The 26,025-nt window shown below is 31.5% G+C and overlaps 2 protein-coding genes across 3 annotated transcripts in view; one reads left to right on the top strand and one right to left on the bottom strand.

The window, feature by feature from the left end:
* Positions 1 to 17,561: 17,561 nt before the first annotated feature.
* LOC146995378 (THAP domain-containing protein 10-like) lies at positions 17,562 to 19,643 on the bottom strand. Its single transcript, XM_085823569.1, has 2 exons — positions 19,390 to 19,643; positions 17,562 to 17,699 (listed from the first exon to the last, which is right to left on the bottom strand). The coding sequence occupies exons 1-2, from the start codon at positions 19,540 to 19,542 to the stop codon at positions 17,652 to 17,654; spliced, it is 201 nt and encodes a 66-aa protein (XP_085679695.1). The 5' UTR covers positions 19,543 to 19,643; the 3' UTR covers positions 17,562 to 17,651.
* Positions 19,644 to 20,278: 635 nt separating this feature from the next.
* The window catches only part of LOC118186857 (proteasomal ATPase-associated factor 1-like), a 71,468-nt gene continuing 65,721 nt past the window's right edge, over positions 20,279 to 26,025 (top strand). Inside the window, exons 1-2 of one of the 2 annotated variants that reach the window (XM_085823567.1) lie at positions 20,279 to 20,541; positions 23,712 to 23,831. In XM_085823567.1, the coding sequence (XP_085679693.1) occupies positions 20,468 to 20,541; positions 23,712 to 23,831 (194 nt within the window). In that variant the 5' untranslated portion in view covers positions 20,279 to 20,467. The remainder of the gene's footprint in view (positions 20,542 to 23,711; positions 23,832 to 26,025) is intronic. The other variant, XM_085823568.1, reaches the window with a different exon arrangement.

Below are 26,025 nucleotides of genomic sequence, written 5' to 3'. Positions count from 1 at the left end.
TTTCCTATTTCTGCTCGCTTTTATTTAATTCTGATGAGGAGGTACATGGTTTTGAACCATAGGAACTCCGTAACTTTTAATCATTGGCATTGGTTTAGTTAGTTTGTTGTTGTTTTAAGCGTTTGTTTAGAAAACTGTAGCGAATTCGCGGATTAGCTTTCTTTAGCTGTTCTGAATTAAGTTGTGTAACGTTTGAGTAGTTAAAAGATAACTACTGTGAGATATTGTAATACTGTACGAATATCTGAGAAAATTTAAGTATTTTTTTTATTTATTTGTGATAATAATAAATCTTGTTCATTTTTCATCAGACTTGTGCATTCATTTCCTAACGAACCCGTACGCAAGCTACAATATTATACAAATATATACTGCACTTATTATATTATGTACATAGTATATACTTAATTATACACATTCTTTGCTATTGCTTTGCACGGTAAGTTATTTCCTCGAATGATTTTAACTTAATTAACCGATCCCTCAAGGCAAGTTGAAAATGACATCAAAAACTGCAAATTTTGAATTAAATATCCCGCTCAGTTTTTGTCGTACGGGAGTCAAACTTTTAATTTATTTTTTCATAATGAGTATAAAAATTTCCAAGAGTAAGTGTAGGAACCGGGAGACCGGGAGTTAAATTTCGTTACTTGTCGAAAATTACGTTTTTTATTTCTAAATCTGACATAGCATTTAAAACACTTCTGTAATGGGAAGATAATGACTAAAACCAACGATTGCGGAAAAAAAGGACAGGTAAGGGGGATGGATATATATGTAATATATATATATATATACTGCCAATTGCAATAAAAAAGAGAAATGCACGAAGGTATATTATAGCAGTCCTATGTACAAAATTTCAACGCTCTACGGCTAGTCGTTTTTGAGGTATGCCCATGCATATGTCTACATATATGTGCACACATACGTCATATACTAATGTCAAGACAAAATCCCTTTTGAAACCATTTTGCAATCCCTTTTTTGGGGGAAAAAAGGAAGAAATGGATTCGGTTTATGTTATTACGGCCAAGTCTTGAGGAATATCTTCCTGGAGGAAAGGGATGCTTTCGTAAAGGTCTTTCTAAGGGAAACTGATTTGTATACACGTTACGCATGGGAAAAACTACGAAGGCCCATGCAGCCAGGCCGTTCGGGGGGGGATTCCAGTGAAATATTGATAATAGAATTTTTTCGCTATTACGATACTTTCTTTACTTCGTACAAAGAAATAAAAATCTGATGTGGACACCACATGACTTCCTTGTATGGAATATTAAATTATACGCATTTTTTCTTGCATTTCGTTTAAACTTATTGGATTTAATTAAATCTACTTCGACGACAGCGCATAAACCACAATAGAATAAATGCATTCTTTAAAATTCACTCTCTTTGTTTACCATAGCGACACTCTGGCGCTAGGTTCACTTAACAGTATTATATTTCGTTCATATTATAACTCAGAATGCACAAAATTTATATCATTTAAAGAATTATCTAATCGTTGCCACGTGTTCTATCCGAATGCTATAATAAAGCTAGAAAGAAATTAAGCAAACAAAACAAACAAACAGTTTTTCACAGACGATTGATTCTCATTCAATTAATTCAGTTCTCACTTCGCGATAAGGCAAAAATACATAAAAACTCAAAATATCCGTATTAAAAATTACTAATTATTAAAAATTAAATTATTAATTATTAAAACTTAAATTATTAAAAATTAAGTAAATCTTAAACACTTATTTCCTCGAAAAAATTCCAGAAAGTATTAAGCATGATTTAATTCGCAATAATAAATGTAGGCGTTATCTTTATTCTTGCGAAGCTACGTTTCTCTAGACTGGCAACAAATTCACTACTCTGCTGTTTCAAATGTAAACAAGCAATGGCCGCCATCAAAAAAATTATTAGGCTTAGCGGCACTTAAACAATTTTAAAATTGTTGATAATTCTAAAAATATTGCATACAGATTTACTAAAGGCATAAAAACCTTAACCGGAAGATAAGAAAAACATATTTCAATCATTTTTAAAGCAAAAAATGAAAAATGTACTATTTACAAACATATAAGAGTAAAGAAACTGAGATCACTGAGCCGGGTAACAGAGTGGATATATGTACGTTTGGTGCGGCCGATTGCAACCAAAATACGAGGTGCACATCTACATGTTATAGTAGTCCTATATACAAAATTTCAACGTTCTAGGCTACTCGTTTTTGAGTTATGCGAGATACATGCGTATGTACGTACATACGTTCGTACAGACGCCACGAAAAATTCTCTTCAGAATTCATTTTAAAGCAGTTTTATAATTTTTTGGGAGGAAAAGAGTCTTTTATTCTGTCCCTTACGCACAAATATCACGCAAAAACATCGTTAAATTGCATTCGAAAGCTGTCAAAATGGATATTTTCGTTGAAATATGCTGCCTGAAACTTTTCGCGATTACAATACTTCCTTTTTACTTCGTACAAGGAAGTAAAAAAGGGAACTTTTAATTTCATCCCAAAGCTTTGTTTTCAAACAACTACTACGTACACAATCAATTAATTCATTTTATGTTGCAGGATTCAAATATTTAACAGTGCTTAAGAGCCTTTTTATAACGTCATTGATCATAATGTCATATTCTGCCAATAATTTGACATGAGATAAAAAATTATCTTCATATGTAACTGAGGTACTTTCTTTGTGTCCGCGAAAACCATTGTTAATTTTTGCTAAAGTTATCTGGATTTAATCTCTCTAAAACTAATTGAAATTGATTTCATCTTTTACAGATTTTTCCAATATCAGCTTGCGATATGATGAAAACTTCCCACGCCCTCTTTTTTTTTTTTTTTTTTTTTTTTTTTTTTTTAGTCCAAAGGGGCTTTGTCCCTGAAGGACTATTGTTTTCGTTTTGCGATTTTGCGTCGGACTCATAAACGTCGGTTCACTTTTCAAACTGTTGCCACAAAATGTTAGAGTCCTGCATTATATTTGAAGAAATTAAATAATGAAAAATCTGCATAAATGATTGTCTATTTCTCGCATTGTGATAAAACAATGGTACATAGAGCCATCGAATTTTGAATGACGAAATCCTACTGCGAATATGGGCATCTGAAATCCCAAATTTGGAATTTGTTTTATTATAGATTTTATATTTTGTAAAACTTTAACAAATTTTTGTTTTACAAACTCAATGCTTTAAAAGCGAGAAATGGCAACGTTATATAGAAAAAAAATACTTTTATCTCCAGCTCGCGGGACTGTGTATATCGGAAATTCTAAAGATATGCTTAATTTAACATTATTTTGCGATATTGCTCTTGAACTGAATTTTATGGTTTAAGTGCAAAGAACATGATATTTAATAAATAAAGGTAACACTCAAAACGTTAAAAAAACGCCCCTTTGGACGTAATTTAAAATCTGAAACATTTCAGATTTTTTTTTTTTTTTTTTTTTCCCTTACGGGTAATGTTTGCTAGTACTGTATTCCTGTCGACAACATCTGTCCTTATTTGAAGTTAACTAAAAAAGATCACAATAGTCATTATTAAATTCAAAGGAATAACAAAGCAAAATCTAAAACGGAGTTATTAATAATTGGATAATGAACAGAAGAAAATGATCTGCTGTCTTGATTTTGAGGATAATCGCTATCTTTTGGTCCACAAAAGCAAAATTTAAAATAAATCCTTCCTTATCTTTTGTATGAATTTCTGGGTAATGACCAAAATCGCATGGATATCTTTCATTTTTTACATTTTTGAAATATTGTCTGACTTTCATCACTGTTTATGACTGTAACTAAAATAATTTCTTCTAGTTCGCTTTCTTCAGTGATTGCAGTCGAAATATTTTCTGGTACATTTTTAATTCTTAAAATTATAGTTGAACAATCTGCTGCTGCATTTAAATGTTTGTAAATTTTTTATGGCTGTTCCTGTGAGCTCAAAGTTGACGCCTGATATTTTTCTTGACTAGAATTTTCAACTCCGAAGATCAGCAATTTTTATTTTCTTCATTGCCCATTCAAAAGCATCACATTCTTCTTCTTCTTCTTTCTTTTTTGTGCCCCTTAAAGCTTTCTTCTCCATGTTATAAAATTTTTAATTTTCTAGTTTATAAATAAAAAGAAATGTTGGAGTAAATAATTTAATTCATCATTTAATAAATCAAGAAGAAAATGTTAATAGTATCATTTAGTATTTTATGGCTATTTAAAACTGCATATTCTCTATCGTTTCTTAAAATCATGAGCAATTTATTTACATTTATCTTTACGTTCATTTCCAATCTAAACATTAGTTTTAATAATTTATGTACTCTTAACATTCCGTTACCTATCATCTGTGCAAGCTAAAATTAAGGCAGTCTTATCAATATAGCAAATTTCCACAAGTGATCAAATAATTAAGACCACTGAACACTAATAGTTTAGTGACATTTTTGCTTCATATGGTGCGTTCTCAGTTATTGAAGAATTCAGGAGAGATATAGTCACCAAGAAAAAAACAATGTAGATTCTAATAATGTACAATTATTTACACTTTCCGAGGACTTTTATGTATCTTAAATCCATCCATCAAACTAGCATTATCATAAATGATTATTTTTTAAATTGCCACTATGGCAACCGTTTGAAATAAAGATTATAGTAATGATATCTTCATAGAGTTTTAAAAAGTTTTTTCTTGTTAACAGTAAAAAAAAAATCTGATGTATACACCACATGACTTCCTCGTACGAAATATTAAATTATCCGCATTTTTTCTTGCATTTCATTTAAACTTATTGGATTGAATTAAATCTAATTCGCTTACAGCGCGTAAACCACAATAGAATAAATGCATTCTTTAAAACTCACACTATTTGTTTACCATAGCGACACTCTGGCGCTAGATTCACTTAACAGTATTATATTTCGTTCATATTATAACTCAGAATGCAAAAAATTTACATCATTTAAGGAATAGAATTATCTAATCGTTGCCACATGTTCTTTTCAAATACTATAATAAAGCTAGAATGATGTATAAAAGAAATTAAGCAAACAAAACAAAAAAGAAACAGCTATACACAGACGATTGAGTATTTCTCATTCAATTAATTTAGCTCTCACTTCACGACAAGGCAAAAATACATAAAAACTCAAAATATCTGTATTAAAAATTACGAAGTAAATCTTAAACACTTATTTCCTCGAAAAAATTCCAGAAAGGATTAAGCATGATTTAATTCGCAATAATAAACGAAGGCGTTATCTTTGTTGTTGTGAAGCTAAGTTTCTCTAGATTGGCAACAAATACACTAGTTTGCTGTTTCAAATGTAAACAATCAATGGCCGCCATCAAAAAAATTATTAGGCTTAGAGGCACTTAAACAACTTTAAAATTGTTGATAATTCTAAAAATATTGCATACAGATTTACTAAAGGCATAAAAACCTTAACCTTAAGATAAGAACAACATAATTCAATCATTTTTAAAGCAAAAAATGTACAAAACATATATAAGAGTAAAGAAACTGAGATCAGTGAGCCGGGAAACAATAAAAATATATTTATATACGTTTGGGGGTGCGGCCGATTGCAACCAAAATACGAGGTGCACATCTACATATTATAGCAGTCCTATATACAAAATTTCAACGTTCTGAGGCTACTCGTTTTTAGTTATGCCAGATACGTACGTACGTAAGTACGTACGTTCGTACAGACGCCACGAAAAATTCTCTTCAGAATTCATTTTAAAGCAGTTTTATAAATTTTTTGGAGGAAACGAGTCTTTTATTCTGTCCTTACGTACAGATATCACGCAAAAACATCGTTAAATTGCATTCGATAGCGGTCAAAATGGATATTTTCGTTGAAATATGCTGCCTGAAACTTTTCGCGATTACAATACTTCCTTTTTACTTCGTACAAGGAAGTAAAAATAAAAACGTAACGTAAAGTTTAAACGTAAATTTAAAGTATTTTATATTACTTTGGATGAATTTATTTATTTAGAATTTTTAATGCGTTTGTACTCCTACATTGCTCTGCCGCCATTGCCTAAGTTATTTAAAAAATTTTAACTAGTAGGAATTAATTAATTTCAGTCTCTGAATTTACTGGAATCCTTATTAATCTGCTAATTCGAGACTGTTTAGGTGCTTTTTTTTTTTTTCATTTATGTTCAATGTATCCTTTTTAACATTGGGGAACATTTTGTTTTCTTTTGCTAGGATAAAGGCTGGTTTTAACCTATAAATTGCTACACTGATTTTTTTTAAAATTTCAGTAGCGAAATATTTTGGTGTTCTTTCAGTCACCAAAAATGGCCTTTCATAAGGAGGTTCGAGTGACTTTCTTACTCTGTCTACTCTCACAAATATTTGAGAGCAAGTTTTTAAGTCCTTGTGAACGAACACTTTTTGTGAAGTTTATAGTGATTGATCTTGGTCTTATAAATTCCATTTGCTTTTAGGATTGTTTACGAATGCTTCTGGAGTTGTAAGAAGAGAATTTTCTGTGAAAATTCATCTGATAGTTTTATAGGTTGCCCATAAACCATTTCTGCTACTGCATTATTAGTATCTTCTTGTATTGCAGATCGTAATCCAAAGAGGACAGCTGTTAAAATTTCATTCTAGGCTAGGATGTTATGGGCCTATAATATGCTGCTTTGGGTAACCTAAAAAGTCTTTCTATTTTGCCATTACACTGTGGATGGTAGGTTGTTGTATTATTACGCTTGATACAGCAGATTCTTGACATGTCATAAAATATTTCGGAAGAAAATCCACGGTCTGTTACTATTTTAGACTATCTCTTACTATTTACTTACTTCCATGCAAATTTTCTAATCTAATTGCTATAGAAAGCTTTGGCGGTGGTACTGCCAATATATTATTTAACGGAATTACTTCAAACCAATTTGTAAGTCTATCTAAGCACATGAGACAAAAACATTTTCATTTGATGGGGTTTGACCCTATTACGTCAGTATGAATTTCTTGAAATCTTTGAGTATATTCTTGATATTTTCCAAAAACTGATTTTTTCTGTCGAGAAAATTTATTTTTTGACAAAAAATATATTCTGGAGCCCATCGTTGTATGTCTTTTTTAAGTTCTGCCATATGAATTTTGAAGATATAAGCTTTAATGGTAATTTTATTTCTGGGTGTGAATATACATATACTGTAGGGAAATTCTTAACATGCACCCATATAGCACACTTAGTTGCTGTGAAGTTGCAGTGACATCCCAATGTTATATTTTCGTCACATTACATTTGTGACCACGGTCCAACGTCGCAGAAATGACACATTGTGATGCGGATGCGAATGTCTCACGGACGTCACAACAAACATTTAATGTAACCACAAGAAATTTCTCAGTTCCCCCTACCCTGGCCTTTCTTGACCTTTCTCACGTAATTCTTCTTTAATGGAAGGTATTCTTGCGCTCTGACGTTGCCCTCTCGATTCATTGTTAAGTTTCAATAAACCGTCCTAAAAAATTATTTTTATGCTAATTGCTTGCAATTTTAGTTATTTTTTATTAAATGTATTGACAGTTTATACTAGAGTGTTTTTATTGTGATACTTAGAAAACGTTAAATTATATTCTGTGGTGAATGAATTCACATTCTACAGTATGTAGTGCTATCAAGAGAGGCTGACCAGAGTTTGTTGCCTGCATAGCGTTTGTTTGTGTTAAGAACTTTCGCGCAACCTTTTTTTTTTTTTCCTTCAGTTCCCTCTGTTCACGGAACATATCTTCACTGCTAAATTTTCAGGTAAGCATTGTTTATTGTATACTGATATGAATGATATCACGAATAATTAATTCATAATAATAAAAGCGTAATTTAAATGCTATGAATAAAAAGAAATAATAAACAGAAATCGATTAACTTTTATTTGTATTACAAAGAGTGCGGAAACAAAGGCATTATCAAAAGTTTACTCTCATTTTTGTCTTACTGCTAAGAAATTTTAATTTAATGGGTCAATTTTATTTGGTTTTATTTGGTAGACGTAATTCACTTTTTGTTTTATTAATGCTAAAAGGTAATGTGAAAAATGAATTTATTTTATGCATTTTACTGCACTACGTTCATCATGCTCTGCTATTGTTCAAAATTAATTTACAAAATACTTACTTACTTCCATGCGTGGTACTTCATATTACAAATGATGCCATACTTCCATAACCAGGTTCTATGTTATATATAACATTTTTTAATTATTATAACTTTACAACACTGACCTTTACTACATGTTTAAAATTTATTATATTAGATCCTTTCTTCCAGTAATTATGCCACACTTTGAATATTTAAGTTATATTGTTAAAGTAACCCAATTTCCTTATTAAGAGATTTTATTTGAGAAAAATATCTCTTAGGTTAGGTTATTTGAATATGGCAAAACACACGAACTCTGCTTACCTAACAGATGCCTTTATAGAGGACTTTCTAAAGGAAAATAGCTTGCATTCACTTTACAGATTAAGAAAAACATTAAAAACTAACTATGCAAATGTATTTCTTACTGGAGAGATTAAGGTTATATAATTATGATAATTATTTTTTAAGAAGATACATAAATTATTTAAACGATAACAATATAAAAGTAACGAAATTACATTTTATCGTTACTTATATGTGAAGGAAGTTAAAATCTTACTTGTGACAAAAGAGTGTAAATTAATATTAATTTGTCTCTAAAAGTACACTTGTGACAAGAGAGTGTAAATCAGTATTAATTTGGCCACAAAAGTACAAGTTACTTCATTTTATAAAGAAACTGAATTTCAAACTGTATTTAAAAAAAAATTTAACCTATTATAGAAAATTTTATAAATGAAATAAAAATTACTATTTATCGAGATATATACTTAAGCTTCACCGATAAACTTTATTCGAAATAATAATTTTATTTTAAATTAATATATTTCACTTCTGCAAACAATATATTTTATTTTGTTATTATAAACTTAAAAATTACATCTAACACTCTAATTACGTCTAATTTAATTATCTAAACTTATGACATCTAGTTTTGCTGTAATGTATCATTTTCAGAAATAGGCATTGAAAAGATACTAATTTCTGCAATCGTATTTGAAAAGCTTAGAAAAATTAAGAAAGAAATCTTTCACAAAGGAATTTAAAAATTTCATTGTGATAACTTGGAAATTCGCATATTATAAAACACTGATGAATTAAAGTAAAGTCTTTGCCAAACAGGGGAAGAAAAACTGATTTTAAGGTAAAATATAACTTCATGGAATTCTTTTTATTAGGACAGATCTCAATTCTTTGCCGCATTTAAATAAACAAATAAATTTCTTCGGAAATTTGTGTATAGCAGTAAGCTAATTTCTGGAGAGTCAATGAAGAATCTGAAAACTCTTAATTACTCCGCTTCTTTTTACTCTAAGACGAACAAATATTTTAAATAAACAAGTTTAATATTTTCGTTATTTTTGAATTTTAATTAGTTTAATTTCGTTATTTTTGAATTTTTTATTTTGAATTTTTTAATTAGTGGATGTACTTTTAGTTTCATAAATACAACCAATTTCCATTTGAACTTAAGTAAATAATTCAAATTCGGTTTTAATTGCTTAGATTCTAAAATGAAAGGCATATGTTTTCCTACTTACTGTGCTAAAAAAGTAAATAAAAAAAAAAAAAAAAAAACTATTTTTGATGTTAAAGAAATCATATAATCTATTTCTCTTGAATTTAAAATATATTAAGGAAAATGTTTACTTAATTCCCGTCTAGTAGAAAAACAATAAAATCAATACTAAAATACAGTGGATGGACAAAAATATGGAAACACCTTGTGAAATGCATATTTGAAAAGAAAGATTGATTTTAATGAAATATGTAGGTGGCGCTGGCGTTTTTGACTACTGACGCCACCTAGACAACTTCGTAAATGTGCTAAACAGTTCAGTTGTTGTCGGAGTACTGTTATGTGAGGTTTTCATTGCATTATGTCAGAGTTAACAGACTTCGAACGTGGGCAAATTGTTGGAGCACGTGTGTTAGGTGCTTCCGTAAGCAAGGTAGCCGAGGTGTTTAATGTTTCAAGAGGTAATGTATCGAAGATTTATTCAGCATATTTGAAAAGCGGAAAAACATCATCTGCTAAATCACAGCGCGAACGAAAGTGTGTCCTGAGTGATCGTGACAGACGATCATTAAGGGCAATTGTGACGAAAAATAAGAAGACCACAGCTGCAAAAGTTACTGCTGAAATGAATGTTGTGTTACCGAACCCTGTGAGTACCAAAACAATTAGAAGGAAGCTTCATAAACAGGGAATTGCTGGCCGTGCTGCAATTGAGAAGCCACTCATCAGTGATGCTAATGCCCGTAACAGGAAAAGGTGGTGTTTAAGTCATAAAGCCTGGACTATAGAGCAGTGGAAGCGAGTAATATGGTCTGACGAGTCTTCTTTCACATTGTTTCCCCCTTCTGGCCGAGTTTACATCTGGAGAACGCCATCTCAAGCCTATAATACAGACTGCTTGTTGCCAAGAGTGAAACATGGTGGGGGTTCTGTTATGGTTTGGGCAGCCATATCGTGGTTCGCTGCTAGCCCCATGATAACTGTGTCAGGGCACATGACTGCCAAGACTTATATGAACATTTTGGCCGATCAAGTTCATCCCATGGTACAAACTTTGTTCCCCGATGGTGATGGTGTCTTCCAAGACGAGAAAGCCCCTGTTCACACAGCTCACATTGTCCAGGACTGGTTTTCTGAGCACGAGGATGAGTTGTCCCATCTCCCCTGGCCACCACAGTCACCAGACCTGAATATTATCGAACCTTTGTGGTCTACATTGGAACGGAAAGTGCGTTCTCGTTATCCACCGCCAACATCGTTATCTGAACTTGCCACCGATTTGCAGGAAGAATGGTATAATATTCCCTTGGCAAACATACATGAACTGTATTTATCCATTCCGAGAAGACTGCAAGCTGTTTTGGATGCCAACGGGTTTCCTACACCATATTAAGCAAAGAAACATGTTTTTTTTAAAGGTGTTTCCGTATTTTTGTCCAATCCCTGTATGTATTGATGTCTTTGTTGACACTTTACAGCTTGAAGTCATTTCTGATTTTAATAAGAAAAATCAAATGAAAACTTTAAAAAGAAAGTCCAGGTTAAATAAAAAATAAATACTTAAAGAAAGTACAACATCAGAGCTTTTTCATCAGAATTTAATAACTGAAACTAATCTCATAACCGCTTCTCCTAAATATTTTTCTTGTCTCCGAAATCCTTATTTATGCTGTGTTTGTGTCCCATTACTGGCAAGTGCCTGATTCACCCAAAAATGGTATGGCTCTGTACAGATTCATTTAGATTCATTTAGATTAATTTAATAACTTTTTGAAAGCATGTATTGTAAAATATAATACTTTCATATTATTTAAATCAAATAAAAAATGAATCATGTTTACATTAGACGAGAAGAATACCAAGAATGTGCGTATCTGATGCTACCTCATATTCACCTCAAAACATATTTTCCGATTCCTCATCTTTGCTTTGTAAAGCCATATTAAAATAATTCCAAAAGCAACGTTGCAATGTGACGTCACAAAAGGAGGACATTAAGCCATATCTACAAATGAAAACTTTAAAAAGAAATGCAGTAAAAACTGCATTTCATGTAGAATATGGAATAATAAAAATTTTTCCATATTCTACAACGCCACTGCAACCGTCACAGAGTGACACGTTTGCAATGTCACTGTGCTGCAAGATCAGTAAAATACTTTCTTATACAAAATACTTAGGATATTTTAGAAACCTTGACGGTGCTCTTGGGGGTTGCTGTAATGACAATACGCATCCTGCAAGGCGCCAAGAACAGAGAATATGAATTAATTTTAGATCTAACCTGTCCTAAAGGCACAACATACACCCCCCGCTACTGAAGGGTTACTTCAATAATTTCGTACAATAATACTCATAATAACATACAAAATTTTATTATATCACAACCTTACGAAATACAGCAATACAATAATAATCAGTTTCCAATACAAAATTTTATACACAATAGAAGAATTTTCATAATGAACTAAGATAATTAAATAACTTAGGAAGCTTTCTCCTGGGGTAATATTGTAATTTCTGTAATCCCGCACTTAATGATACCTCTTGCTGTTCGAACTCTTATTACTCTAATCTTACCGTCAACTCCAATAAAAAATCTTGTACTGCGCCCTAATACCCATCTACTGACGAGAAATTCATCCTCCTTATCTAGTATCCTTATCTCCTTATCCAATTTTAATATTCGTTCTATCTGCCTTTTATTTTGAACTCTGTAGTAGTGCTATAAAATAGTCCTTAATATCAGTTGTACAAATGAGGTAGTGCTTTTCCGCGTATTTCCAAACCCTACCCTAGAGCTACTAGAGATAGTCCTTTATAGTCTATCTCTAGTAGTCTTCTTTACCCTACCCTAAGGCTACTATAAAGGATATCTCTAGTAGCTCTACCCTAAGGCTCCTCTAAACCAGGCTGAATCACCAACTTTTCTCTCTTGGCGAGGGAGGGAACGCGCTACCAATTTTGGCGCGTTTATCGCACACGCTGGCTGAATGTCTGCTGTTTTTTTTTTTAAAGATTTATTTTATAGACGCGCGGCATTCAGCGCACATAAACTTTTCGGATAATTAATTAATTCTCGAATAGTATATAGACGTTTTCACTTAAATAAAAATTTCGCGTATATTTTGTAAACATATTCAAAATAAATTATTCTTTAGATGTTTCAGTTTCGTTAGCAGACTAAAATAAATAAGATATGAATAAAAACTTTCAATAGTGTCAAATGGGGAAATAGTTAAAGCGTAGAGTGTGCAAATAAATTTATCTTAATGACATTTTAACAAAAATTTCCATAAAAACACTGTAAATTCATACTAAAAAAATAACTTAAGAATATGTTGTCATTTTAGTCTGAGGTATATGGAAATAATTGTGCAAGACTCTGAAGAAACACTTTCTTTTAAATGTGTGAAATATTTCATAACATATATGGAAGAAGAAAGTACAGCATTCTGTGTTTTGGATGACTTTCACCAAATGTAATATAAATACGAACTAGAAACCGTAATAAAAAGTCCTTCCTCTCCAATCAGATCACCTTTGTGTTGCATTGTATTTGTAATACTTCTAAAAATCCAATTTTTACCTAAATTAAAAAACAGTTATTCCATAAAAGATAATAAATTTGAACGTATATAGAATGAATTTTGTAATTTGAGTTATGTTACAAAATAATTCATAGTTTATATATTTTATTCTAATAATTTAGATAAAACCTGTCCAATTTAAGAATGTGTGTTAACCACATTCTTAAATTGTAAAAGGACGACTTAACCACATGTAATTCATTTCAAAGCATAAAAGAAAGCTTATTTTTTATTTTACACAGCAACAGCATTTTCATGCAGTCAAGTTTTTTTAATTGTTAGTTATTATACATAATACTTAATTTTTAACACATTCTTATTAGAAAGCATAACTAAGAAACTTCTTTTTAAAGCCCCACAGTAATTGCAAAGAATGTCGTTAAATTTACAAAAGTATTGAAGATATATTGAACAGCATTATAACAAGAAACTACTGTACAAAATATGTAAATTTAACATAACTTCTTTTTTAGTATTTGCATAGTTTCCTCCAAATGAACCTTAATGGGAAGTTATCTTGCAAAAATTTAAAAGTATTAAAATGGCCCCTATTTAAGATGTAACTGCATTTATAATTATTTTGTAATTGTGAATAGATTATATTATTGCAATTAGATTATGCACTTACAACATAATTGCATAAAGTAATGAAATTAAGAGTTCACAGATACAATGTAATATAATTACAAAGCAATTATCTAAATTGTAATTATAATCACTTATTTAATACCACAATATTATTACAATCACAATGTAATTTAAATTGGGTACTACATTTGTATACCCTCCACTCAAAAGGAGGTACTGATAAGCCTGGAAGTTATTATCAACAAAAAGCCTGTTCAGGACAGTTTGATGACAATTTCCACCGGGCGAAAAGTACATTCTTAAGCCCAGGCAAATCATGACAATAAAAATCATTTAGTCTCATGATTCACTATATTTCAAACCCTAAATTTGAATTCTGCACCAAATTATTTACCTATATTTTAATATACCTTATGAATTATTAGAAGCGATATGGCAAATATCTTCTAAAAATAACTGTAAAATATTTGTATCCATTAATTGATTCAGATACACACTTTTATTATTTAAGTATATCAAAATAACAGTTTCATGTTCCTGAAATACAAAAGTTATGAAAAAAGTTAAAGTAATATTCTTAGAAGCATATGATATTAGTCACCAGCTGCAAAACAGTTAATTTTTTGCCCTAAATACAAGTTTATTACACAGTAGTCATATGTGTAACTTAATAACATGGTATATAAAAAATTAATGATAATAAGTTTATCAGAAATGAATTAATTCTGCAAATAAACTTTCTGCATTTGAAAATTTTCTACACCTGAGGGGAGGGAGAGATCTAGTAAAATTAGATTTATTATAACTTCAGTTGGACCAAATACCTTCTCTCTCTATATATATATGCATCACTAAAGAAATAAATAAAATTATCATGCTTAAAAAACAGATGTACCATACCAGTTTTTTTCCCCTTGTTACCCTTTACATTGAGAAATAACAAACAGTACAACGCTGAAAAATACTATCTTTGAAATTTTATTTAAATGAAGAAACACACACCATCTTTTTATTTAAGCATTACACTTCAAAAACAGATACACATACCAATTTATTTTCACTAGCCTTTATACTAATAACATGCCATATAAAAATGAAAAGAATTATCCTTGAAATTTAGATAAAATGAAGTAACACAATGAAAAATTTATGCACACGGACATCTTTTTTCTATTGCATGTTGTCTGACATGATCCACAAGTGCCTAAAAATGTACCCAAGGAAACACATTTCAAAATTGTTTACAGATTAAAATTCATTCATTTCATACCAGTATTATAAAGATCATGCATGAAACAAATCTGCTTTCCCATACTTTTAAGTAAAACTGAACTGAAATTTTATACTGGAAAATATGCTATATTTCTATATATTAGAAACAAGAAAATAATACCATAATAATATACTCATAGCCTAGCAGAAAGTAACATATATAACATCAAACACAGAAATTTATATACTCGTAGCCTAGGAAAAAGTAATACATATTACATAAAACACATAAATTATTTAATATAAAACATACATACCTTCTAAAATTATTTTACTTTTTGTTTCTTATTGGCCGATGCTGATGAATATGAAACGTTATGGGCTCTTTTGTTGATAAGATGCTGTGTAAGGCCTTTGCATCTAGTAATAAAAAAATTATCAATAATTACTTTCTTAAGATTACAGCATTCTGGCATGGCCACATGCGTACATTTATCAATTATTCTTTCAACTAATTCTTTTGTGATGGCTGATTGTAAACGAAGGAGTACATCTTTACATTTTTGAAATTCTCGTTCAGCTTCCCTACATATTTGATACATTCCTGAAGAGATGACCTTCAGTCCACCTTTATTGCTATGTTTTGTAAGAATTGTGCAATGCTCGGGTATGTCAGGTTCCAGCATGTCCTCTGAAATGGTCATAGCTGTTTTACAATTTTCACATATGCTTTTTTTTTTCAACAACTTATTATATATGGCTCCTGCGATGTAATGTATATCATTTTCTTCCACAGCTGGGGGCAAGCGACGTTTCACTGCCACTGCAGAAGAGGTAGATGGCACTACAGAATTGGAGATAGGATGCAAGACCTCCTTTCTGATAGCAACCTCTAATTCAGAAGCATCAAAGAGGCTGTGGTCACTTTCAGAACAATAATTTGGATTATTGATATCTGAAATGAACTGTGATAGGCACACTAATTTCAGTGCTCTCTTGGCTTGCAAAGCAGTAGGCTTTGCACCCAACTTTCGTCTAATCTGTGAAAAGGCATTTTCCAGCGCATCTTGTGTCAACCTGCCTGGTAAGAAAAATGTAAACCCCTCGGAAAATAATTCTTTTGAGAGTTTCACAACACTCAATGTGCTCATAATAATGCCAGTTTGAAATGGCTTCCATGCTTTCCCAAACTGAACAGTTTCAGTCACATGAATGAATTTCAATAAAATATTAAATTTCTCATCTTGATTTTTGATAGTGATGCCTTTTTTTGGATGCCTTGTAGTCATAATTGTAAACCATTCTGCTACAAGTCTCAGCCACCATGCAGAAGTTAATGCTTCTTTTGCAACTTGGTGTAAAATACCTGCTTTTTCAATAGCAGCAGCTGTTTTTACAGAAAACAATTGCACAGCAGATGCCCTATTCATCGAGGAAAAGTGTGTTGGGAAGAGATGAACTCTGTTCAAGTGATGTAGAGATCTCAGGGCAGCATCTGCTTCTATCTCACTTGACCAGAGTCGTTTCACATACACTGAAGATACTATCCTCGATGGCAAGGCATGCTGGTGGGGAAATTCCTCTGGTAATATTATAATACTTGAAAGAAATGTATTTCTCATATTTTTAATGAGATGTGGTACATCTGCAATACTGTGAATGAAAACATCAGGTCCTCCAATGTTGTAATTTGTCTTCCTATCTCTCCTAGAGACAGACACATCCAATGACGACCACATTGCTCTGTTATTGCTTCCCATATCTGAAACAGAGGCTCTTACAGTTAAACCTATTTCTGTAGCTGCTACTACAGTTCTATGAATTAAATCTTTCATGTCAGAACCTGATGTTGAAGGCCCTGTTAATTCATTGGCAACAATCTGTTTCCATGATGTTTTAAGGCCTCTAAGCATTACAATAGTGTAATGCTTAGCTTCCTAACGTAACATTTCCAATGAATGACTTAGACGATGTATCAAAATCTTGATATGAAGCTATTTCCATTTCGTCAACTAAAAGGCAGCAGTTCCTATCAAGAGCATCCAATAAATGAACTTTTGTCTTGAGGAAAAAAAACAAATTTTCTAAAATGCCGAAATTAATTTTTATGTCCCTAATCCTCCTGTTCAAGGTACTGTACGATGGTGCTGGATATCCAGTACTTCTGAGGTAATTATATCCATGTTTGCTCAAAGCAAATCGCATCTTCAGTCCTTTTATAATGGACTTTTCTGACCAGTTCCTTTTTGACTGCACAGCAAGGGTTCCTACTTGCTCATCGGACAAAAATGATGTCAATTTTGCATCTTTTTCTTGAAGCTGTTGCTCAAGGAATTCTATTTTTTTTAACAACTCTTCATTTGAAGCAGGTAGAGTTTCCTAAATTCAAAAAGAAATAGTAAACATGTTATGCTGTGATTATTTTTTTAAACAATGGTTGACTGAATTAATATATTTGTAATAACAATGATTTTTTCAACAATTTTTTTGGAGAATATTAAATAATTTACCACTTCAGTATTTGGCTTAGGACATCTTACTTCTCTTATCCTCTTGTCAGTTACAGATGGTGGTGGATTTGGAATGCTAAAGAGTGTTGGTACTGCAGTTTTTCTTAGTTTTTAACTATCTTTGCATAGTGACTCAAATTGAGATTCCTCAAAATGATCCTGTAAATACATAAAGTAATAAAAAAAAGTATACAAAATAAATAAAAGTACAAAAAACAAACCACACGAAAGAAATGTGAGAAAAGTGTTTCACACAGTGAGGTTGTGCCAAAGGCAGCAAGCATGAACTGTAAGTAAGTATAGGCAATAAATAAATATGCAGGTAATTAAATTAGGCCCAGTATTATAAAAAACTGAAACAATAAACAAACCATGTCTAACATATCAGCAGCAGCATCTTGTAAGCTTGGGCAGAATTTAATTATCCAATATTTATTTTTTGCCTATAATTTAAAGTGTTCTTTAGAACATTATCCAAAAATTAAATGAAGTAGTGTTTTGCTATAAAATTAAAAACAACTAAAATAAAACTTTATATTTCTTGCTATAGTGCTCTTACAATAGATAAGAAAATATGAGTTCACTTCACCCAACTTTTAAGATACTAGGCCGATAAATACATTTATAATTAGAGCAGACTATGATTCTTGTTATAATTGTAGTAATGTTTATTGCTTTAATTGAAATATTTAATTTTTAATTCTCTAATCATTCAAAACATAGGCCTAATTTCGAAGCACAGTGCCAACATGCATTTTAAAAAGCATCAAGGCCAGTTTAAACGACAATTTTTTAAATTACATCCCCACAGACATATCCAATTAAAGTTATTAAAAACTCTAGAACGTAGTTCAGTAGCTTTCTGAATTTGCAGGCAATTTCTTATTTAGAGATGACAACACAAAATAACGCTTCAGAAAATATTATTTATCATGTATAAAAATCTGCTTTGTAACACATATCAGTAATAACTGTTTATCAATGTCATGAGGATTTAATTTGACGAGATCACATTCTTTAGAAGTATCAAATTCATGAAAGGATTTTGGCTTGGCCTTTGAAATTCATCATTATAGGCAGATTTATTTGATTGTTATGCATGCATTAAACACTACACATGCATTAAAAACACTACAATTATTTTTGAAAAATACACATGCAGTTTCACAAGTTTTCTGTGCTTATTCGAATGTTCTGCATCCATTTCTAAATCTTTACTCCATTGCCAAATTGTATAATACTGTGATTATAAATATATGGTACTTGCAATTATTGAAGTCAGATTATATATATTTTGTCTCATACTATTCAATTTATTCTATTGACTTCAGATGTCAATGTCAAAATTCTGGAAGTTATTTTAACCAAGAAACATTAGTGGGCACCGTGCATAAAAAACTCATCTAACTTTTTAACAATAGTGATTATAAAATAAAGAAAAAAATTATATATCATTCCAACGATATTGCAACTATAGTATAATGTTACATATATCTTTAGCAAACATTCAGATTTTATCTTGACTTTCCAAATTATGATTTGTTTTTTAATAAATTTCAATATGCTAATGATTTTCATGTTACATTAGTATAATTTCCACAATTAGCACAGGAAAACAAAATTTGCGCTTTATATTAGAAGAGAAATTTCTTTTCCACATTCAAAACATCCACATTGGCGATGTTTGGCAACGGGTACATTAACCCTAGACTAATTTAATTATAGCTATTATTACAGAAATTAGCAGATACTTAGGTTATTGTACACAAGAATTTCACTTTACTTACACATTATAAACATCAGAGAAGATATAAACTCTAAATCAAGGCGTAATTAACATTATACTTACTAAGCAAATTTCAGCGCTTGGACCAGGTTTCCAATTGTCTCTTCGGCAATTATTTACCCATATTTTTCTTCTTTCTTCATTTTTAGGGAATTTTACCAATGTATGACCTTTCCGTGAATGATTTGAACAATTAATAGCTGCACATCCGCCCATTTTACACAAAAAAAACACAAAAAATTGTTGCACCGTAACTACACAGCCGCCATTTAATCTCCCACTTGGGATAGCGAATGCCTGATGATTCAGCCTGGTATATAGGAGCCTTACTCTACCCTACCTCCACTTTTCGAATTTTTGACGTCACGGAAATATCGACTAGTTTCACCTGGCAAATAGAAGACGGCGTACCCCACTTTTGACGGCGCGCTTTCGAAAGAATTGTGGTACTGAATAGTATGTTTAGGTGCTAATTGTGAGATTTTCGCGATTAAAATTATTATGAGTGAAAATTTACGGAAAATTTTTAGTGAATGGTTATTGTTTATCGGCCTAGTGTATTTGAGGAAAGAGGAGAATAATTCATTGCTGATATCTACATTAACAGTATGAAAAATCTGGAATGTGATACTCAGTAATAAATGTGATGCATTCATCGCAAAATTCAGCGACGCCAGTAAAACAAACGAGATTGTTCGAAAAATGTATCCAGATCTGAAGTCACTATACAAAAAATTCTATCTGTGCAAATACATCAATTTTAATAAAAAAACACTTATAGAAAACTTCAGATCAAGGAATAAGAATTGCAGTGCCTCTGTGTGCTTAAAAACTACGAAGCATTCTGCAGACTTTTGTGGTAAACTCAAGTTTGAAAAATAGATTTTTTGTATGTCCAATGGTAGCAGGGGAAGGAAAGGCTTGTTCACATAAAAAGTATTGGTGGCAGAATTGATGCAGTTGGTAAAATTTGAGACTTCGTGTTCTAAATCTTCTTTGTTGGTGATACATGGGTTTCCTTGTATGGAGTTATTCAGAATTTCAGACTACAAACTTCCTTGCAAATATCGACCTTGATGTTGGAAATTTAATGGCAACACGTCTAATCTTAGTTTTCTGTTTTTGTTGTTAAAATTTAAGTATGGCTCCTGTTATGCCGACGGTAATTCGGAAACCTTTGTTGTCCGTGCAATGTGATTGGGATGAAGCCTTGAGGTAATAATATTTATAGTTAAATAAATTGTGGGGGGGGGGAACTTTAAATGAATAGTTAATGTAAGAGTTATCTCTGTAAATTTTATTTTGTCCATCGTCTAAAAGGGATAGCCTTGTTCCATAAAAAATGAATTTTAAACCGAAAGAAAATGTATATAGTACTAGGATTATAAGTAATGATCCTGAATTTATGGCTTACAGTCGTGAGTTGGACGATTTTTTGAAAAAGGAACAATTTGTGATAGAAGAACAGATTCAAGATATTCAGGAGACTTTTGTGTATTATCAGATGGTTGTAGAAGATTTAAAGTCCGATCCTACAGGACCAAAAAAACTGATTTTGAAAGCGGCAAAGGAAATGCTTTCTTCGAAGTTGAATAATTTTCGGGAACAAGAACATATGCTGATTTTTGCTTTGAACTGCGAAAGTCGTAAACTTGCTTTTGATATAGATGAAATTATGTTAAAATATGGTCTCATGTAAAATGTAAAAATGGTGAAATTTTTCGTTTTATAATATGCTGCTTATTTCATTGTACATTATTCTTATTTAATTTTGTAGCTACATCGATTCTGCTGTATGAAAGAGAATAATGGTACTGCTTAAATTCGGACCGTAAAGTAACAGAGCATTTTGTGTTTATAAGATGTATGTTTTGTATTAATGATTTATGTAAGATTTACTATGCATTAGCTAAAAAAAAGTGTTATTTGTATGATTTTTTGTGAATAAAATGTTCTCATTATAAGATAATCCAGTGCTCCTTAAACATACTCTTTGGCCATGGGACAGGAAGATGGAGAAAACATTGGAAACTGATTTTCAATCCTTTCTTGGTAAAAGTTTACAATAGTGAGCAATTTGATACATGTGGCAAGTTTTTGATGCCAAGAAGCAATATTTCCAAGATGTCTGTTGCCAAAAATATTGCAAAAATAACAGAAGTAAACAACTTTATTGTTTGTGGCTACATCTCATCCTCACTGTCAGATGATTGCGACACATACAATTCTTTTATGCAGTTGATATAATCCCAGAATGGATCCTACTCTTCCTGATCTCGGTACCAACGACACCACATAGGGCAAACAAAATGCGGAGTAGGACTTGCAAATGACTGCCGAAGACCCTACTTATGCTTAATATGGATCCACATACGATTAATGGTGTTAGCATGAATGTCAATTCCAAACACCTTTCTCAGTACAAATCTGCTGATAGCCATCTGATTGATCCTTAAGCTTAACCAGATGCATTTCTTTTGTACAAAATTAACATTTATAGCGAGAGCTAATTAAACCATCATTCAAACATAAATTAGTTATAGCTTTCTTATCCTTTTACTCTAAATCATGAAAAAAGGAGTATCTTGTCATGCATATTTTTTTGTGGAAGTTACAGGACAATGATTAATTAGAACAAACCACGTAATGAAAACAAAAGGTCAATTAATATTCCAATAATTAAAAATACATGATTTGTAGTATGTGAAAAACGTACTACAAATCATGCAACCCTCAATCATTAAACTAAGAAGTTCCAATCAGTTTAAACTTGAGAAAGATATTGGCACATAACAAAAACGTAGCTGCTCTAAACTAGGGAAACGAAAGTCAATTCTGAGTAACCAGGAAACCAGTACCAGTGTTAGGGCACATTCTTTTACACTATAGCACCTTTCTTTCCTTTTTTCAGTCCTTTCCAAAGGAAAACAAAATTTGGTACTTACCTATTATCGCAGCCACCTTTGAAGAAATCACCAAATCTTCATAATGTGCTAAAGTCTGGCAATCGTGCATGAGAATTCTTCATTTTTAACAAGAAATGCAACCATTTTTGTATATGTTCAGTTTGTTGTATTCCAAGTTCCAGTAGTTTTTAGGAACAAATTGTGATCATTTTTTGTCTTAAACTCGATTTTAAACTATGTGCTTGTGTGATTTCTCTATAGTAGAAAAAACTGGTGTAAAATTTCTGCAGAATACAATTTTTCCTTCAGAATATCTAAAGAAACAATGCTTCAGATCTTCTGAGAATAATCGCCGCAAAATTTCCACCAGAATAAAACAAATCACTTATAAGTAGGTTTGTTGATTCCTTTTGAGATAAATATGTAATTGAAAAATAAAATATTATTTGTGTAAATAATATGTATGTTTAACATTTTTAGCCCAAAGGAGCATTAGCACAGAAGGACTATTAATCTTGAAATGGCATTTTGCATTGAATTGCTCTGAAAGTCTGAATCACATTTCAAAATGTTGCCATCAGTATTATATTTAAAGAAATTAAATAATGAAGAATCTGCATGGATGTATGTATGTTTCTCGTATTGTGAAAAAACAACGGTACCTAAAGCCATCAAATTTTGAATAATATAATCAATCCTCCACCCGAACATGGGCACCTAGAAACCTGAATTTTGAATTCGTTTTGCTGTCTATTTCATATTTTGTAGATCTTTAACAAACTTTTGAGTAACAGACTCAACAATTTTTAAGCGATCAATGGCAACAGGGTATGGAAAAATATATTTTTATTTCCAGCGTGCGAGACTGTCTGTCAGAAAGTCTAAAGATATGCTGTTTTAAAATATTTTCTGTTATTGCTGTTGAATTGAATTTTATGTGGTTTAAGTGAAAAGAAAATTATATTTAATAAATAAAGGTTACACACAAAGTTAAAAAAAAATGCCCGTTTGGACAAAATGTAAAATCTGAAAGCTGTCAGTTTTTGTTTTAATAACAGCAAAAAAAAAAAAAAAAAAAAGTCCTTAAGATTTGCATAACTGCAGTAAGATAATTGTGCTAATACGTAAATATCCAAAGTACAGTCAAAAGTCGTTAATTCGGACATCCATAATCCGGACCTCAAAGCTAAAAACTTTCTGCGCATGCGCCGCGTTGACACATACGCATAGGCGTTTACGCATGCACGTAAGACCTTTACGACTACTCATATGTGTGTGCGCAAGCACAGAATACGTTTTCGCGTGTGCGTTTAATGTATAACGGATGGTATAAGCTAAAATTATCTAATTATCTATTTCAGTTGATGTTGATGATTGCGTTGTTCCTTAATCTTTGAATTGGATCTGGCTTATTATTTTTTGCAGACTGTAAGAGCAATTTTATAAAAGTAAACTTGAACTTTCAATTATGTCAAATAGAATTTCCGATGCTGGATCTCCCAAAGGATCTACAAAACGAAAGTGTGTTTTGATGTCCATCAAACAAAAAGTGGAATTGCTGCAAAAAATGGATAAAGACATGAAGAAGGTGACAGAGAGGTTAGTGAAAACGAAAAAATTTCTATTGACAAGTTAGTCGGTATTCTCGGCACAGCAATTACTTGAACAGCGGAACTTTGTAACTGAAAAAGAAATTATGTCTGTTTATAGAATTAAAGAGAAAGTATTATCACATAAAACGAAGCAACTTAAACAAATTACATTTAAAGAAATGTTTAATCAAGTAAACAAATAAATATTGAGCTTTTATTTTGTAAATTTTGATACCCTTTAGATCATAATTGTTCATTTCATAAATTACGGTTTCATATTTTTAATTTTAGAATTTCTGCATGCCATCTTACCAGATTTAAACTGATGATCTATAATCCGGAAAAATCCATAATCCGGAATCGCCGAAGTCCCAACGAGTCCGGATTAACGACTTTTGACTGTATATAATAAAACTGCATTCCAAAGAATTGCAGAATACATATTAAAAAAAGGAAAGAAAGATTCAAGGATTTTCTTTTATTATTTATTTATTGTACTACTTTTTATAATTTCTGATTATTTCTTTCTTGTGCTCTACCTTTTGCTATAACTACAGTCAAAAGTCTTTAATCCGGACTCGTCGGGACTTCGGCGATTCCGGATTATCGTTTTTTCCGGATTATAGATCATCAGTTTAAATCTGGTATAATGGCATGCAGAAATTATAAAATTAAAAATATGAAACCGTAATTTATAAAATAATGAGCAATTATTATCTAAAGGGTATCAAAGTTTATAAAAAGAGAAGCTTAATATTTATTTGTTTACTTTATTAAACATTTCTTTCAACGCGCGCATGCGTAAAGCATACCTTACGCATAGCCGAAATTAGAAAATTGCAACCAGAAAACTATTTGATTTGTATTCGTGATAATTATAATGACGAGGAATTTGATTTAAATCATATCAAAGAAAATTATATTGAGATTAAATACTAGATTTAGTAAGGAATTATAAGCCGAATAAAATAAAAACATCTGCCCTGAAGATAACGATAGTGCTGACAGATCAACTTCCACTTCATTGCGCGCCGCGACGTCCCTCCCCCGCGCAGAGCAGCGTGAAATTGATAAACAGATTTCCGAACGGTTAGATAAACAAAGGATATGGCTTTATCCATTTTTTGTAGCAATTCGTTTTTTGTTTGATGGACATCGAAACATACTTTCGTTTTCTAGATCCTTTGGTAGCTCCAGCATCGGAAATTCTATTTGACATAATCGAAAGTTCAAGTTTACTTTTATAAAATTGCTCTTACAGTCTGCAAAAAATAATAAGCCGGATCCAACCGAAATATTTTAGCTTTTTACGTCAGAACTCAATTCGATGTTTTTCCTTGATAGCAGCATCAACACAGACTAGCATCTCCTTGTACACCTTTCTGTTGAGGATTTTACCTTTTTACTGATATTATTTATGGATAATACCACAGCAATCCCACCAGATATGAAGCATGACTTTTTAATTGGTCAAATTGCATTTTGCGACACTGCTGATGGGCTCACCTGGTGCACACCAACTCCCTTTTTAGCCTGTGAAGTAAAACCACTTTTCATCACAAGTTACAATCCATTTCCGAATTTGTGTTGATATTTCAGCAGATTAATGCAGGCCGACTACGTCGGTCTTTATCTGCTTAAGTCAGCCAGCAATTGAATTTGTACGTCAAGATTATGCCATGCATAGTGTGACTATTGAATGTAATACTGATGTCTAATTTCTTAGCAAGCTCTTGAGTGGTTGCATACTAAACTTCTTCTACCAGAGCTCTCTGGTTCTTGAATATTATAGTTCTTGTTTTTGAACTTTCGGTACCAAAGTGTGATATGAATACAGCATTAATATCTAAAGCTGTACATATGATAAGGTGATGTTCTGTAGCTGACGTTTTGCAGCAGAACTGGAAGTAAATGATGGTTTTAATCTGGTAGTATGGTAATTCCATTTCAGACACCTTGTACTTAATGATAATGATATTTTTTTACAGATTTCACAACACAGTGTTCTAAAGCAAGTCTCATTCTCTCAAATGCCAAAAATCATTTGACAAAATATGATTAAACTCGCCAACACGAACTGTTTCTGCAGACAATATATAAGGTGGCGGGAAACTTAAATTAAACCCAATACTATCTTATTAATATATAATCATAATACCAACTAATAGAAATAAAATTTAAGGATTCTTAATTGTCAGAAT

Source organism: Stegodyphus dumicola, chromosome 9, assembly GCF_044657685.1.
Source record: "Stegodyphus dumicola isolate Sdum_Otavi_A_Nest chromosome 9, ASM4465768v1".
In the NCBI taxonomy this organism is placed as follows: Eukaryota; Metazoa; Arthropoda; class Arachnida; order Araneae; family Eresidae; genus Stegodyphus; species Stegodyphus dumicola.
This window is presented reverse-complemented; position numbering and strand designations above follow the sequence as displayed.